General features: G+C 40.9%; 1 protein-coding gene across 1 annotated transcript in view; it reads right to left on the minus strand.

The window, feature by feature from the left end:
- HMCN1 (hemicentin 1) overlaps positions 1-15,128 on the minus strand; it is a 264,205-nt gene that overhangs the window by 16,123 nt on the left and 232,954 nt on the right. Inside the window, 11 exon segments of the mRNA XM_032226793.1 lie at positions 77-161; positions 163-194; positions 1,503-1,532; positions 1,535-1,564; positions 3,611-3,848; positions 7,198-7,316; positions 7,914-8,049; positions 8,591-8,757; positions 12,662-12,803; positions 12,805-12,833; positions 14,591-14,761. Coding sequence (XP_032082684.1) covers positions 77-161; positions 163-194; positions 1,503-1,532; positions 1,535-1,564; positions 3,611-3,848; positions 7,198-7,316; positions 7,914-8,049; positions 8,591-8,757; positions 12,662-12,803; positions 12,805-12,833; positions 14,591-14,761 — 1,179 coding nt within the window.

Here is a 15,128-nt window from a genome sequence, read left to right on the forward strand (position 1 = left end):
GGAGAAGCGATTCCTTGGTCTCACCTAGATTTCAGGGTCCCAATTGCCTCCAAGAGATTTCAGAGAGTGAGCTTACCTTGACATGCTCTTCCATCTGCTGATATAGTAAGACCCTTGGGACAGGAGCAGTAATAGGTTCCTACAACATTGTGACTATATGGGAACATGGTTTCTGAGTATACACTCATCTTCATCTAATGAGGAGGGAAGCAGAACAATTAACAGATATCTAAGTACCTTTGGAACGAACTCCCGCAGAGATTCGGACCCTCACCTCTCTCCGGGCCTTCTGAAAAGCCGTTAAAACCTGGCTGTGTCGGCAGGCCTGGGGTCGATGAGTTCCCTTCCCCTCTCGAATCGTGTGGCTGTTGGTTGTTTTAAATGCCCTGTACTTTTTGTAGTTTTTGTGTTTTTTCCCTTCCCTCTCCTTGGGTTGTGCGCCGCCCTGATCCCGCTGGGAATAGGACAGCATATAGCAATAGCAGTTAGACTTATATACCGCTTCATAGGGCTTTCAGCCCTCTCTAAGTGGTTTACAGAGTCAGCATATCGCCCCCCAACAACAATCCGGGTCCTCATTTACCCACCTCAGAAGGATGGAAAGCTGAGTCAACCCTGAGCCGGTGAGATTTGAACTGCCGAACTGCTGAACTAGCAGTCAGCTGACGTAGCCTGCAGTGCTGCATTTAACCACTGCGCCACCTCGGCTCTAAAATGAACCTCGAACCTCGAACCTAAGAGTACAACCTGTAGCCCAACAGCTGCATTGAGTCTGCTAGAGGTTTCTTTCACAACCACAGTTTCTATTCCCCACAACAAGAAATTCCCACAATGCTAGCACCATTACAATAATAGTAAGGAAAAAACCAGAAAACAGTCACATTGGAATTCTACCCAGGTTGAAGATGCTGTTTGAACTCACTCATTACCTACCAAGTCAGAAAAGAAAAAAGCCGAGGTGGCACAGTGGTTAGAGTGCAGCACTGCAGGCTACTTCAGCTGACTGCTAGTTCTGCAGTTCGGCTGTTCAAATCTCACTGGCTCAGGATTGACTCAGCCTTCCATCCTTCTGAGGTGGGTAAAATGAGGACCCGGATTGTTGTTGGGGGTGATATGCTGACTCTATAAACCGCTTAGAAAGGCTGAAAGCCCTATGAAGCGGTATATAAGTCTAACTGCTATTGCTATTGCTAAAAGCAAACTTAAATTCAGTTTGATTTAAAAGAACATGTTATATGCTAAAGCTAGGAGCTCCACATTGTAAAAGCAAATTTTCAGAATTTCAGTTTATTACCTCAGGCATTTTGGAATTTTCCACCACTGAAAATAACCCCCTTTAAAAAAACAAATAAATAAACCCTGGAAGGACGTTTATACCAACATTACTTTACTATCTTTTTGTTTTGATAACTGAAGAGGAAAAAAACAGTCCATGAAAGAGGAAGGAGAATATAGGGTGTGCTGCAATTTTTTGCAATGGTGAGGTTTGTGGATTCTCTCACCTGAACAGTAGGGACCAGAAGAATCCAAAGAAACCCATCAGGACACTGGTTGCTATGATCTCCTGTGGAAGAAGGGAATGGCTAATCAGATTGATATAAGTTGTTACTCTTATCTTTTAGAAGACAGCCACTTCATTGTGGGTGCACCTAGGTACACCCACGTTACACCTATCCTCCGCGAGCTGCACTGGCTGCCTATCGGTCTCCGGACACTTCAAGGTGCTAGTCATTACTTATAAAGCCCTCCATGGATCGGACCTGGGTACCTGAGAGACCGCCTCCTGCCAATTACCTCCCAAAGACCGATTCGATCGCACAGGCTGGGCCTTCTCCGGGTCCCATCCTGCCAGCCAATGTCGGCTGGCAATTCCCCTGGGGAAGCCTTCTCTGTTGCTGCTCCGGCCCTCTGGATCGAGCTCCCCATGGAGATCCGGACCCTTACTACCCTCCCGGCCTTCCGTAAAGCTACTAAGTCCTGGCTGTTCCGGCAGGCCTGGGGCTGTTGAAGTATCCAGCCCCGCTTCAATTGTGAATGTTGTGTATTTTTAAATTGTTGTATTGTCCTATTTATCCCCCTTTCCCTGTTTTATTGTGAGCGCCCGGAGTCCTTCGGGAGCGGGCCATACAAAACTAATAAAACAAACAAACAAACAGATGGAAGACCTTTTTTTAAATTGCTCCTGAGGTAAGAATTCGAACTGATGGATGAAATGGCATGGAAACAGATTTTAATTACTGAAATCCTAATGATAAAACAGTTCTCTGCATTGGAGCAGATTGCAGTGAAAATGACAGGTTCTTCTTTATTAGAGGTATTTCATTAGAGCAGTGTTTCCCAAACTTTTGACATATGTGTACCCCTTCTATAATTTTCGTAACGCTGAGTACCCCTCATAAAAAACATATGCCTTAATAAAAATCAAAATATATTTATTTTTGACGCCTCACAAGACTGTCTAACACGTTAGATAACACTGCAATTCTCCGGCGTTTAAACAGCTCCGCGGCTCAACGTCAACTGTTAATGTTCCCGCAGTTTAAAAATGGCCGAACCCGAGCTGCGCGAAGGATGCGCAGAGGTTCCCGCCATAATGAGTTGCGATACGATGTACGATGGCCCCAGTTCCCATGTAAAAACTGTGATACGCGCCTATTTCTTTCCTTGTTCTGTGGGCGCAGCTAAGCACGGTGCAGTGGATATTCCCACGTGATCCCCACCATACTCCGGTGCAACGCGTACCCCCATCAAACTCTTCCCGTACCCCTGGGGTACGCATACCACACTTTGGGAAACACTGCATTAGAGGCTAAACTGCTGTCTGTCGAGGTTACCACAGCTGCATCTTACATTGCAAAATCTTTGTTGAGAAAACAGTTGGGCTAGTGGAATTTCAATTTTTTTTTCTCTATTAAGGCAGACCTTAATAGACTTGTTGTGCATCTTAGTTCAAGAAGTTTTTATTCAGAACTAAAATGTTTACCCCAAAAGTACATGATGTGTCTCTATGAATCACATTTTTTAAAAAATTAAGTCCAAAATAACATTTGTATTGACTGTAAGAAAAGAATATCACCCCCACAAACAACTGCAGGTACCAGGGCAAATGTCATGTTTACAGGAGACATTTTGTCTTCATTAGCATTGAAAAAAAGGTAACTTTCATTCTTTTGGGAAGATGCAAAAGGCTAGCATGAATTAAGGAAATTTATCCTGGCCAATGACCAATTCATATTTGGTACTCCGTGGCTCAAATGTCCCCAAAATTGCCAGGATGGATTAGGTCATAACTTCTCAAAGGATGATTGTATCTTGAAAAAACTTTATTTACAAAATAGGCAAATGGTAAGATAATAAAACTTTTATGCGTGCATGATTAGTCTCAAACATCTAAATCTGTGTGCAACCACTATAAAGGTTTTTTTTTTTAAATTTGAACTAGTCTTTATTTAGTTAAATATAATTATATTAAGCTTTAGCATATGGATTCTCATTTTACTGACAGTTTTTCCCATGTGATCTGACCTAAATTGTAAAGAAGGACAAGGAGAAAACATATTTTAAAAAATAAATAAAGTAAGGGTGCATCTACTTTCCTCAAAATTCATACCTTTTGTAATGGAAGCAGCAATTTTAAAAGTCAAAGCTTCTTCGTGTGGGCTGTATTCTGTTTTAATAGAAGAGGCTTGCAGTGTTTCAACCAGGAAAGGCATTTTCCCACGATTCTGATCGTAAGTAATGGTATGGTTCCAGGTGTATGGTAAACTGACGCCATCTATGCTAAAGAGCCGCGTGGAGTAAGCATAAAGCTGACCAGGGCCTGTTTGAATGTAGTCTTCTGTATAATCCTAAAATGAACATCACGGCTTTAAGCTGAAGAAACTTGTTCAGCATGCAAAAATTCACAATCGTTTACAATTAAAGAATTATTGCTATCTAAAACTTCAAACATACTTATGTGTTCTGACCCCCTCTCATTCCACACCAAGCCAAAGATACTTTACGGAATTTATTTACAGACAGACAGGTCCATGGCAGCAATCCAGCACAGATAAGCCTTGGCAGCAATCCAGCCTGCCAAGCTCACAATACTGTTCTCCAACATTAGTTAATGCGTTGACTTCCGCAAAAGGGGCGTGTGCACAAGCATTCCTTTTATAGTCTGGAGAGCCTAATGACCACCAGTTGAGTGCAATTATCTCCTGTAACTGTGTAATTGTTCCTTACGCCTATTAGCTCTCTGGTGCTGGGCATCTAGGAACAACTCCCTTGTCTCCTCCCCATTGATGACATCCGGATCATCCTCCCTTGTCTCTCCACACTGGTCCAAGGCTCAGGCGCCTCCTGGTGGCCAACCAACCTCTCTGCGCCCTGCTCGGAGTCGAACCCTGTCCAGGGTCCTCCACATCCTCCAGGCCGACTCATAGGGCCTCTCGCTGTCGGAGTCTGGTGGCAGCTCCAACGGTTGCTGCTGGGCCACAACACTTATGTAGTTATATGGTTTAATAAATTGGTGAAATTGATACTGATCCCAATTACTTGTTTTCCAGAGGAATGACATCAGTGTTTTATTCTCAGTGCAGAAATTAATGGGAAAAGCCAAAGTTCCTTGTTTACCCCTGACTAGAAATGTACTTTAAGGCACTAGGCTAAAAATTGGGGTCGGGGTGGAACTGTGGGTTTTATCCCTTCCTTGGGCACAAAGCCATCTGGGTGACCTTGGGCAAGTCACCTCTCTCCTTCTGTGGAAGCAGGCAAGGGCAAAACACTTCTGGGGAAAAAATAACATGCCAAGAAAATTGCAGGGACTAATCTAGATAGCCACCACATTTGTCTACATATTTAAAAATATCCAGATTTCTTGTTACTAATTGTCCTGCAGTGGAACATTGATAAAATCAGAGGTGGGTTCCTACCAGTTCGCACCTATTCGGTAGAACCGGTTCATCAAATCTACCAACCGGTTAGAAGAGGTTCCACCAGTGGACCCGGAAAGCAGGCCACACCTACAGAAGAGGTTCCAAAATTTTTGAAACCCACCACTGACACACACACACACACACACAGACTCACACAGAGAGAGAAAGAAAGAGAAAGAAAGGAAGAAAGAAATAAAGAAAAAAAAGAAAAAAAAAAAAAGTGGAGAGAGATGAAAGAAAAAAGGAAAAAGGGACAGAGAGAAAAAAGGAAGGAGAGAAGAGAGAGAAGAGAGAGAGAACACATGGCTGGCAAGCCACTCCCACCAGGTCACATGACCGGCAAGCCCCCCCCCCCCACAAAGGAGGCCACACCCACAGAGTAGGTTCAAAATTTTTTGAAACCCACCACTGGATAAAATATATACTAAGGTACACTGGAAAGAAATTCAGCATTACTTGTGGGAAATCAATAAGCAGAAGATGAATATTTTATTTAAAAAAAGAAAGAACACTATCTGGTGCTTTTACATCCAAACCTGAAAACAATTCTCAAATTTATTTATCCTTTCACAGTAGTCAGTACCCCAACAATATAATATGACACCAGTGATTTATTTATTCCCAGGGGTTAACTTTTGTTGGGACGGTAATAAGTTCTTTGTGCTAGACTATTAAACCACATTTCCCAGAAGGCAGAAATGTTCTTGGTCATATGAAGAGTAAGATACCTCCCTCTGCTGGAAATAAAGAAGTAAGGTAATTAAAAAAAATTAAGAGCAGAACTTGGAAGAAACCTGAAGAAGGAAAATGGCAATTAAAATGGTTTTTATCATCCAGCCAGCAACTTCTGATTAATGTAGGCTCTCTGCAAAGCTAAAAGACTCAAATAATTGAAGTAGATGAACATTTGATTCAGGAGGTTTCTATTTCTGTAGAAATAGGCACACTGCTCAGGGAGAAATATTGTACTAGATATTGTACTAGATATATTAGAAACCCACAAACTCATTCGATTTCATTTCTGGTTTTTGAGACTTTATAACACTTCTGTACAAATTACAGAAGTGTAATTCAGGCTGTGTTCATGATTTTTAGAATGCATACATCACTGTTTTTCATTACAATTTCTTGAATGTTTTCTTTTTAAATAATTGTGTGTTCAGTGTGATCTACAGAACTGGATAATTTATCAACACTCAATGTTTGGGTTTTAATATTTAAAGTTAAAAACAAGCCACAATAATACAATTGCATAGAGAGAAGGTTTTTTACATTGCCAAAAAAAGCCCCTAGGAATGACTACTGAACTCTCTTGCACACCAGAATTAGGAAGCGGATGTCACCCTTTATCAGTAAATAAGAAACAAATAGATGTTACAGGATTATAGAGACTCAATGGCTGCTAGACAAAGCATCTGCTAAATAGAAGCACCAATGAAAGCATATCTTTACAATGGAAGCAATCCACCATATAAAAGCGTGTTTATTATGAATTTATTCATTAAATATTGTTCATTAAATGCGTGATTTGGTATTTCTAAGCACAATATTTTTTGCCTGATCAGTCTTTGGATAATGCATTCTAATACATTTTAGACAATTATCTTCATGGGAATGTTTCATCATACTACATCTTTGGCAAGTTTCAGAAGTCCTAAAGAAGCCAAAAATTCTCATTCTCTCTCTCTCTCTCTCTCTCTCTCTCTCTCTCTCTCTGTCTCTGCGCGCGCATGCACACACACACACACACACACACACACACACTGTTTCCCTGAAAATAAGACCTCTCCAGATAATAAGCCCAATCGGGCTATTGAGCTCATGCGCTAAAATAAACCCTCCCCGAAAATATTGCAATACAGCAACAGCATGAGTGATCACACTCGCTGTTTCCTGCACCTCAACATAATAATATCTCCCCGAAAAAAGGCCAAGTGCTTGTTTCGGGAGTCAAAAAAATAAGACCTTTTCTTATTTTCGGGGAAACACAATGTTTGTGTCAGAGGTGGGTTCCTACCGGTTCGCACTGGTTCGATAGAACCTGTTCGTCAAATCTACCGAACCGGTTAGAAGAGGTTTCACCAGTGGATCCGGAAAGCAGGCCACCCTACAGAAGAGGTTCCAAAAAATTTTGAAACCCACCACTGGTGCGTGTGTGTGTGCGTGCGCGCACACACACACTTTAACACGACATATAGTTGGCTATGGTTGAAATCTGTATATAGCAAGGAATGTCTTAATAATTTATACCTATTATTGCAGTAATGTCTTGACTTACTTTTACATTAACATCAGCTGTTGATTGTAGCGGTAGTATGTGGCCACTGATGACAACATCCAAGAGTAAATAACCATCTGAATCCAAACCACGGGCAACAGTCATCCGTACTAGCTCCCCTATGGATTTCAACATAGTTCTGATGATGAATGATGTGAGCACGGGGTATGTTTTCATAAGACACCTTACGTGTGAATGAATTGACATAGACCATTTAGTCTGAAACTAAATGGCTGTAAAAATGCATTTCTTGAAATATATATGTGCTAATGATTACAGAAAGGCTTCAACCCAAAAATACCAAAATCATATTTATTAAAGATTTTTAAAAAAATTAGAGGCAGCTATTAATGTCTTTCCGCCTCCGTTGCCAATTTGCACCAATCTAATAATTTCCATTGTATTCAAATTGTTTCATACTTTTCATACTAGTTTGTGGATTCTTTTTTAAAACCATGATTGAAAGTTGCACACATTTTGTTGTACATATAAACATGCATATTTTAAAACATGCTTTTTTTTTAAATGTACCGATTTTTATACATTTGTGTTTTGGAAAGTATAAAGGAGCATTTGGCTATCAAGGTGTTATTGCCCTTGGGTTCATTCTGTAAGTTCACTTCTTCCTAGAATCATATGCAAATTAATTGTCAACACTTCTAGAAGAAACATTTTGGATCTTGCAAAAGAAACATCTGTGTCCTATTTTTACTAACCAGTAGCAAATTCTACTTGTGTTTCCCGCTTGAAAACTGCACTCGTGAGTGAAAAGCCATTCACAGCTTCTCCAATTTCCTTGGCGGTTATCCAATAAATAGGACTCAGATAGAAACCAGCACTCTCATTACAGACCTTTAGGAGGAATAGCATTATGGTAAACATAGCATCTTGATATTTGTAATTTTTGGAAAATATTTCCGTTAATTACTTCCTAGAAACAACTGCCTCTTAATCACTTCCTAGAATCAATTTACAAAACTTGAAGATCATGAATTTTTTTTCTTTGTTCAGGACTGCCATAAATAATTATGAAAGGATAGAATAAATCAACATTACAAAGAATATATTGATATAAGCACAAGGATCTCAATGTGTTTGCCTGCTTTCTGGTTTTCCCATACTGCTATCGAATGTCCTGGTGGCCTTCTACACAGGCAGAATGCCATTTGAAACCCACACAGGCCCTCAAGAGTCTGAACTAATTTTGCGCTGTGCCATTTTCCTAAACGCTTCTATGCTCCTGGAAAAAAATAATGTGCTCTGTACTTATGAAATCCTGATAATATCCAGAGTTGTAGCCATGATAAACATAGACCTTTCGTGTTGATTTATAATATTAAAACTAAGACAAATGGTGCAAATCTGATATATCTAAATAAAATCTTTAATGCACAAAAGGAACAGCTGTACCGAGATTCCAAGGGATATTTGTAATTTTGGCTTCTACACTTGTAATATCCTCATCTGGACCATCTATTACAGTAGCATTCAGGACAGCAATTCCAAACTCAACATCATTAATATGTCCAATGACGCTTCCTCTAGCTTGTGAGGGTCCACCTGCGGGGGGGGGAAAGGAAAGGAAAGCCAAAGGAAGCAGTTTTATCCAAAATACACAACCAAATTCTAGAATTCATTTTCTGATGATGGTTCTACAAGGAAGAAAAACTAGACAAATTCACAGAGAGAATTGCTATCGTTGGTCAAGAAAATAAAGCCAAGAAGCATACGATTCTTAGTGGCTTGATGTCGTGACCCGACAAATGCACTCACAACAAAAGCGCGCCGACAAAAGCGCGCCGAGAAACCGCGATGTCATACACGCAACCACAACAACGCGCCGACAAAACCGCGCCCACAAAGCGCGATTTCAGTTAAGGTAAGGGTTAGGTTCAGGGTTAGGTTTACGGTTAGGTTCAGGGTTAGGTTTAGGGTTAGGATTAGGGTTAGGTTTAGAACTCGCGGTTATTACTTGTTTGTTGAAGGCACACTTTTGTCGGCGCGCTGTTGTCGGCGCGCTTCTGCGCTCATTCGTTGGCGCGATTTAGAACTCACGGTTTTCTCACCGCGGTTTCGTCGGCGTGCTTTTGTCGAGTGTGCATTTGTCGGTGAACCGCTTGATGTTATCGCAGTGTTTCTAAAACTTGGAGACTTTAAGATCTGTGGACTTCAACTCCAAGAATTCCCCAGCTAGCTTGAGGTTGATAATACTGTATTAGTTCATTTATGGATTTCCCATTGATATCACAAATGCTGGATTAGAGAACCATTTTTTTTTAACTGTACGTATCTTACATTTGGTAATATGCCTGTCTGGGAAATCTCTTACACTCAAATCATATATGGGTTTGGGTGTCAAGTGCTGGTGTGAGCCCACAGTGCTCTCCTTGTTAAGGAACCATAAATTAAATTGCACATCTATCAGGCTTAATCATTCTACCGGATCAGGTGCCTCTGGAGGGATATCATTTTACAAGCTGCAAAGTCTTGTAGGTGAAAAATGATTCTTGTTTAACGCTGCTTGCTAGTTCCAACATAACAAAATGTGGCAGGAAGGAAAATGGAGTAAGCTCCTAAAGGAATTCAGACAGGGTTTATGCCATTATTTGAGTAGGAAATTAGCCAAATCACCAGAGTATATTAATCATTCTGACAAGTGAAACCACTTTGTGTTCTTCTGCTGAATTTTGAGGGGAAACATTCCAAGTATTGGCCACAAAAGAGACATCTCTGTTTTTCTCAAACCTCATCAGATTTCTGTAAATGTGTGTTTACAAATTTACAAGTTTCAAGAAACATCTTCACTTGGATTACGCAGCATATTTAAATAACTTTCTAACATTTTAAAAAAAACTTTCTGTATGGCTCTAATAAAAAAGAAATAATAAGTAACCTTTAGATTAATTTGCAAAATTTTGCCAGGAAGTTTGAATAGTTTCCAAATTCTTCTTTGAGTTTAGCTGAACATATTCACCTCAAAAAAATAGTCTCTTAGTAAAGCAAAGGATAGCAGATCTGCAGAGAGGGAACTAATTCTAAGATTCAGTATATCTCTGCTAGATTTATGAAAATAGAATATGTTAGTCCAAGTGCTATAATACCAGAAAATATCAAAGATCTGCTGCAGTATTAGAAGTCGTGCTGTACCGTGGCACGACAAAACCGTGCTCGACTAAAGCGCGCCCGATTAAATCGCGTCGCTGACGTCATCAACAGGGCGACAACAGCGAGCGCGGAGAAAGAAGGGCGCTTTAATAGTGCTTTAAAAGCAAGCCGATTCAAGTTAAGGTAAGGGTTAGGTTTAGGGTTAGGTTTAGGGTTAGGTTAGGGTTAGGGTTAGGTTAGGGTTAGGTTAAGGGTTTAGGATTAGGTTTAGGGTTTTAGGGTTAGGTTAGGGTTAGGTTTAGGGTTAGGTTAAGGGTTAGGTTTAGGTTAGGTTAGGATTAGGTTAGGGGGGGTTAGGTTTAGGTTTAGGGGTTAATTTTAGGTTTAGCATTTATAGCATGCTTCTGTCTCCGTGCTGTTGTCGCCCTGTGATGACGTCAGCTACGCGGTTTCATCGAGCGCGCTTTAGTCAAACGCGGTTTTGTGGTGGAACCGTGCTTATGTCCCTTCTGTTCAGAAGCTTAGTAAATATCTGAGTAAATCTACCCACTGAGTCAGTAACATAATACAGGAATTCCTCCTTTAGTTGCCATAATCAGGATTAGCAACTTGGTTGAAAATCAAATGCAAAGTTTATAAATGTGTGTATTGGTCACAAAAGGTCGAACAAGATGATGTACTGTATTCCCGTTTCAACTCTAGTACTATAAACAAGTATCCTTTTCACATCTACTAGTATTTAATTCACAATTTGGGGGGATTTTTTGTGTTGTGCTGAAATATATATTAAATAAGGCTCACAGGAATGTAATTCTGTATTCTCCCAGGGGTAATCACATATATTTGCCAATTTGGTGTTTGCGGCAATTCTGTAGAACATAAGTGAGAGGAGAGACTAAATTGTGCATTGAAATAAATAAGTTTGTGTTTGGGACATCAGGTTTTATATATGAAACACATCTGCAAAACTCTTCCTTCTGTTTGGCTTTGCCCTGACAGCCTTATATGAATCTTTATCTTTTTATCTTATTTTTCTATTTTTAAGAATCGTTAAGGTGACAATGGTTCAACATGTTGGCAGTTTTGACAAAACTTAATGCTTTCTACCCTATTTGTCTTCAGGTAAAGGACCTTTTATAGTCCCTGGCTATGAACTTTTCTAGCTATTCTCATTCCCTTTTTACATTCTCATTTGAACATCAAATTCAAGATAAATATGGTTGATGCTGTACCTCTCTATTCTTTCTTCCCTCTGCAACTAAAGAGGAACAGGCTGGAGTGTCTTCCAATCTGTATTAATGTGCAAGATGATTTTTTTTTTTTGGTAGAAAACATTACAAGAAAATAATGGAAATAAACAATACAATTGCACCAGCTCTGCACTATTTAGCATCTAATTCAGTTCTTAAGGACCTGAATAGCAACGGATTTTACATTACAAATCTCAACATATGTACCATTGTATCATTATAATAGTGCTGAATGTATTCAGTGAATAGACAGGATCAGCATCCATTACATAATGTCTTCAATAAATACAAAGATTGGACCAGTAACATCCTTAAGTTATCATTTGACTTAGAAGAAAATTTACATTTCCTCTTAAAGCTGCTGCAATTCCAGTAATCATTAACCTCTCCACCTCATGCTATTTAAATGCAAGAATCAAGGACTCATCAAAGCAGATTAGGACTCAGAATATAATTTCTCCATGTATAGCAACCTGTTGTGGCCCAGCAGGAGCTGTTGGAGCCTGCCACCAGACTCCGACAGCGAGGGGCCCTATGAGTCGGCTCTGGAGGATGTGGAGGACCCTGGACAGGGTCTGACTCCGAGCAGGGCGTAGAGAGGCTGGTTGGCCACCAGGAGGTCGCCTGAGCCTTGGAGCAGTGGGGAGGAGACAAGGGAGTGTGATCCGGGACATCAGCAGTGGGGAGGAGCCAAGGGAATTGTTCCTAGATGCCCTGCACCGGAGAGCTAATAGGCGTAAGGAACCGTTACGCAGTTACAGGAGGTAATTGCACTCAGCTGGTGGTAATTAGGCTCCTCTCCAGACTATAAAAGGACTGCTTGTGCAAATGCCCCTTTTGCAGAAGTCAACGCAAGAACTAATGTTGGAGAACAGAATTGTGAGCTTGGCAGGCTGGATTGCTGCCACGGCTTATCTGTGCTGGTTTGCTGCCAAGGACCTACCTATCTGTGAATAAATTCCGTAAAGTATCTTTGACTCGGAAGTGTGTTGGTGTGGGACGAGGGGGGTCAGAACAGTAACCAATAATGAGTTGTGAAGTTGCCATAACATAAAGTGCTTCTTCTTCCCTCCAGCATTTGAGACATAAACTTAGGTGTGCATAGGTCCCTGGACAAGCCTGAATGTTACATCTGGATATTTGAGTCCCATCTCCAGGACAAGGACGTCCATTGTTAGAGGACAGGTGGATTGCTGCAAACCGTGATCGGGTTTTTTCCCCTGCTCCACAAGATGCTGAGCATGCGCTCCAAGGCGTGCCACGCGCCCCAGTTTCCATCCACTGCAAACCGATACATAAGCGAAATAAAATAAAAAAAAATTAACAATGTTTCATTAATGCTTCTCAAGAGTTTGGAGTTTTTTTTTCCAATGACAAATGCAACTATTATATAATTATTATGAATAATATATATTAATAATTATAATAAATATGAAAGCATTACTATTACTGCTAATTTATTTATTTATTTATTTATTTATAAATTTATTATGCTGCCCAATCCCGAAGGACCTCGGGCAGCTTACAAAAAGAGAAAAGAAAGAAAGAAAGAAAAGAAAGAAAGAAGGTAGTGTGTAAAATCACAACACCACATCCATTCATTCTAATCGGGGCTGGACTTCAACCAGTGAGGTCAACAGCCCCAGGCTGCCGGAACAGCAGGTTTTTACAGCATAAATGCTGCATAATCATGCATAAATGAATGAAAGGGCTATCAATAGCTAAAAGGTAGATGAATGGAGATCAAATGAAATCTAGGATTGAAATAGAGCAGGCTAGAACAAGGAATAGAAGCAAGAATAGGAAAGGAAGGAAATGGGGGGATGGAAGAGAAGATTCCTCGCTGACATTACAGTTCAGGAACTTTACTCACAATCTTAATATCTATTCCAGAACACACTAAAATTGCCATGCACATTCAGACATCTATTTTGTGTAGTAAAATAGTAATAAGAAGATTCAGGATGGATGTTTGCAAGTTAAGAAACAGGTACAGCAAGTCAGCCTCTTCAAAAGTGGTGTTGGTCTCATCCATCACCATGAATGGATTTTATACATCCCCTTATTTTTTTCCCCTCAATCAGGGTCTGGGATGCAAATGCCTTCGTGTTATATAAGCAAAAATACTCCTTGCAAAGGGGGATTAGTGTCTGTTCCTCTTTGCAGCATTATTTTTGGTTGGAAACAGAGCTATTACTCTAGTAATATGTAGATTGGCTACAAAAGCAGTAACAACCAATAGCTCATTCACAGGTATCCAGATTTCAAATCCATCAGAATTTGTGAAGAATTTTTATCCCTATGAACGTGGCAGGGTCTTATGAGATGGATCTTCAGTTCTGGTATGTTTCTATTGTTATTGTTAGAAACAACCTCATTGTTTTGCAGGCATCCAGAATATTGTATTTCCTACCTGATTGTCTGTCTCAACCAGAGGTGGGTTCCTACCAATTCACACCTATTTGGTAGAACCGGTTCGTCAAATCTACCGAACCGGTTAGAAGAGGTTCCACCATGGACCCAGAAAGCAGGCCACACCTACAGAAGGTTCCAAAAAAAATTGAAACCCACCACTCACTCACACACACATACACACACACAGAGAGAGAGGGGGGGGGGGGGGAGGGAGGGAGAGAGAGAGAGGGAAGAAAGAGAAAGAAAGAAAAAATAAATAAAAAAAAAAGAGAAGGAAAAAGTGAGAAAGAGATGAAAGAAAAAAGTAAAAGGGACAGAGAGAAAAAAGGAAGGAGAGAGAGGGAAAGAGAAAGAAAGGAAAAAAAGAATAAAAAAGAAAAAAAGAAGGAAAAAGTGAGAAAGATGAAAGAAAAAAGTAAAAAGGGACAGAGAGAAAAAAAGGAAGAGAGAGAGAGAGAGGAGAGAGAGGAGAGAGAGGAGGAGAGAGAGAACGAGACACATGGCTGGCAAGCCACTCCCACCAGGTCACATGGCCAGCAAGCCACTCCCACAAAGGAGGCCACACCCACAGAGTAGGTTCGAAAAATTTTTTGAAACCCACCACTGGTCTCAACCTAACTCACCCGGACAGAGCTCAGGATGACACCTCTGAGTCTGTGTATCAGCCCCTGCGCAGGCTCTTCCTCCATTAAGTGGGTGAGGATTGTCACAAGTCCGATATCTTCTCATTTGGCCACCGTTACATGTTTGACTGCAAGTCCCCCAGTTGCTCCATGGGCTCCAGTTCCCATGTCCTTTGGAAACGGGATATTTTTCAAATGAAAGGCACAGGAATTAATAACAATAAGAAGAATGTAACAGTTGTAAGTTTATTGTCAGCCTATTGTTAAATAAAGAGAAGGGAACACTTTTGGAAATAACTATATGGAAATCACTCCTCTGCCCTCCTACCTGGAATGCAGGGGTGGGTTTCTCGCCCCGTTCCAACCAGTTCGGTTGGAACGGGGCGTGCGGCGTCCTCGTTTACACGCGCGGTGCACGGATGCGTACTAGCGTCTGTGCGATGCTCCAGCTGCTCCTGGAGGATCGTGCAGGCGCTGTATGCGTCCCGCGCATGCGTGAAAGCGCAGAACTCGTCAAAACCGGGTAAGAAACGTGGGC

This window comes from Thamnophis elegans, chromosome 11 (assembly GCF_009769535.1).
Source record: "Thamnophis elegans isolate rThaEle1 chromosome 11, rThaEle1.pri, whole genome shotgun sequence".
NCBI lineage: Eukaryota > Metazoa > Chordata > Lepidosauria > Squamata > Colubridae > Thamnophis > Thamnophis elegans.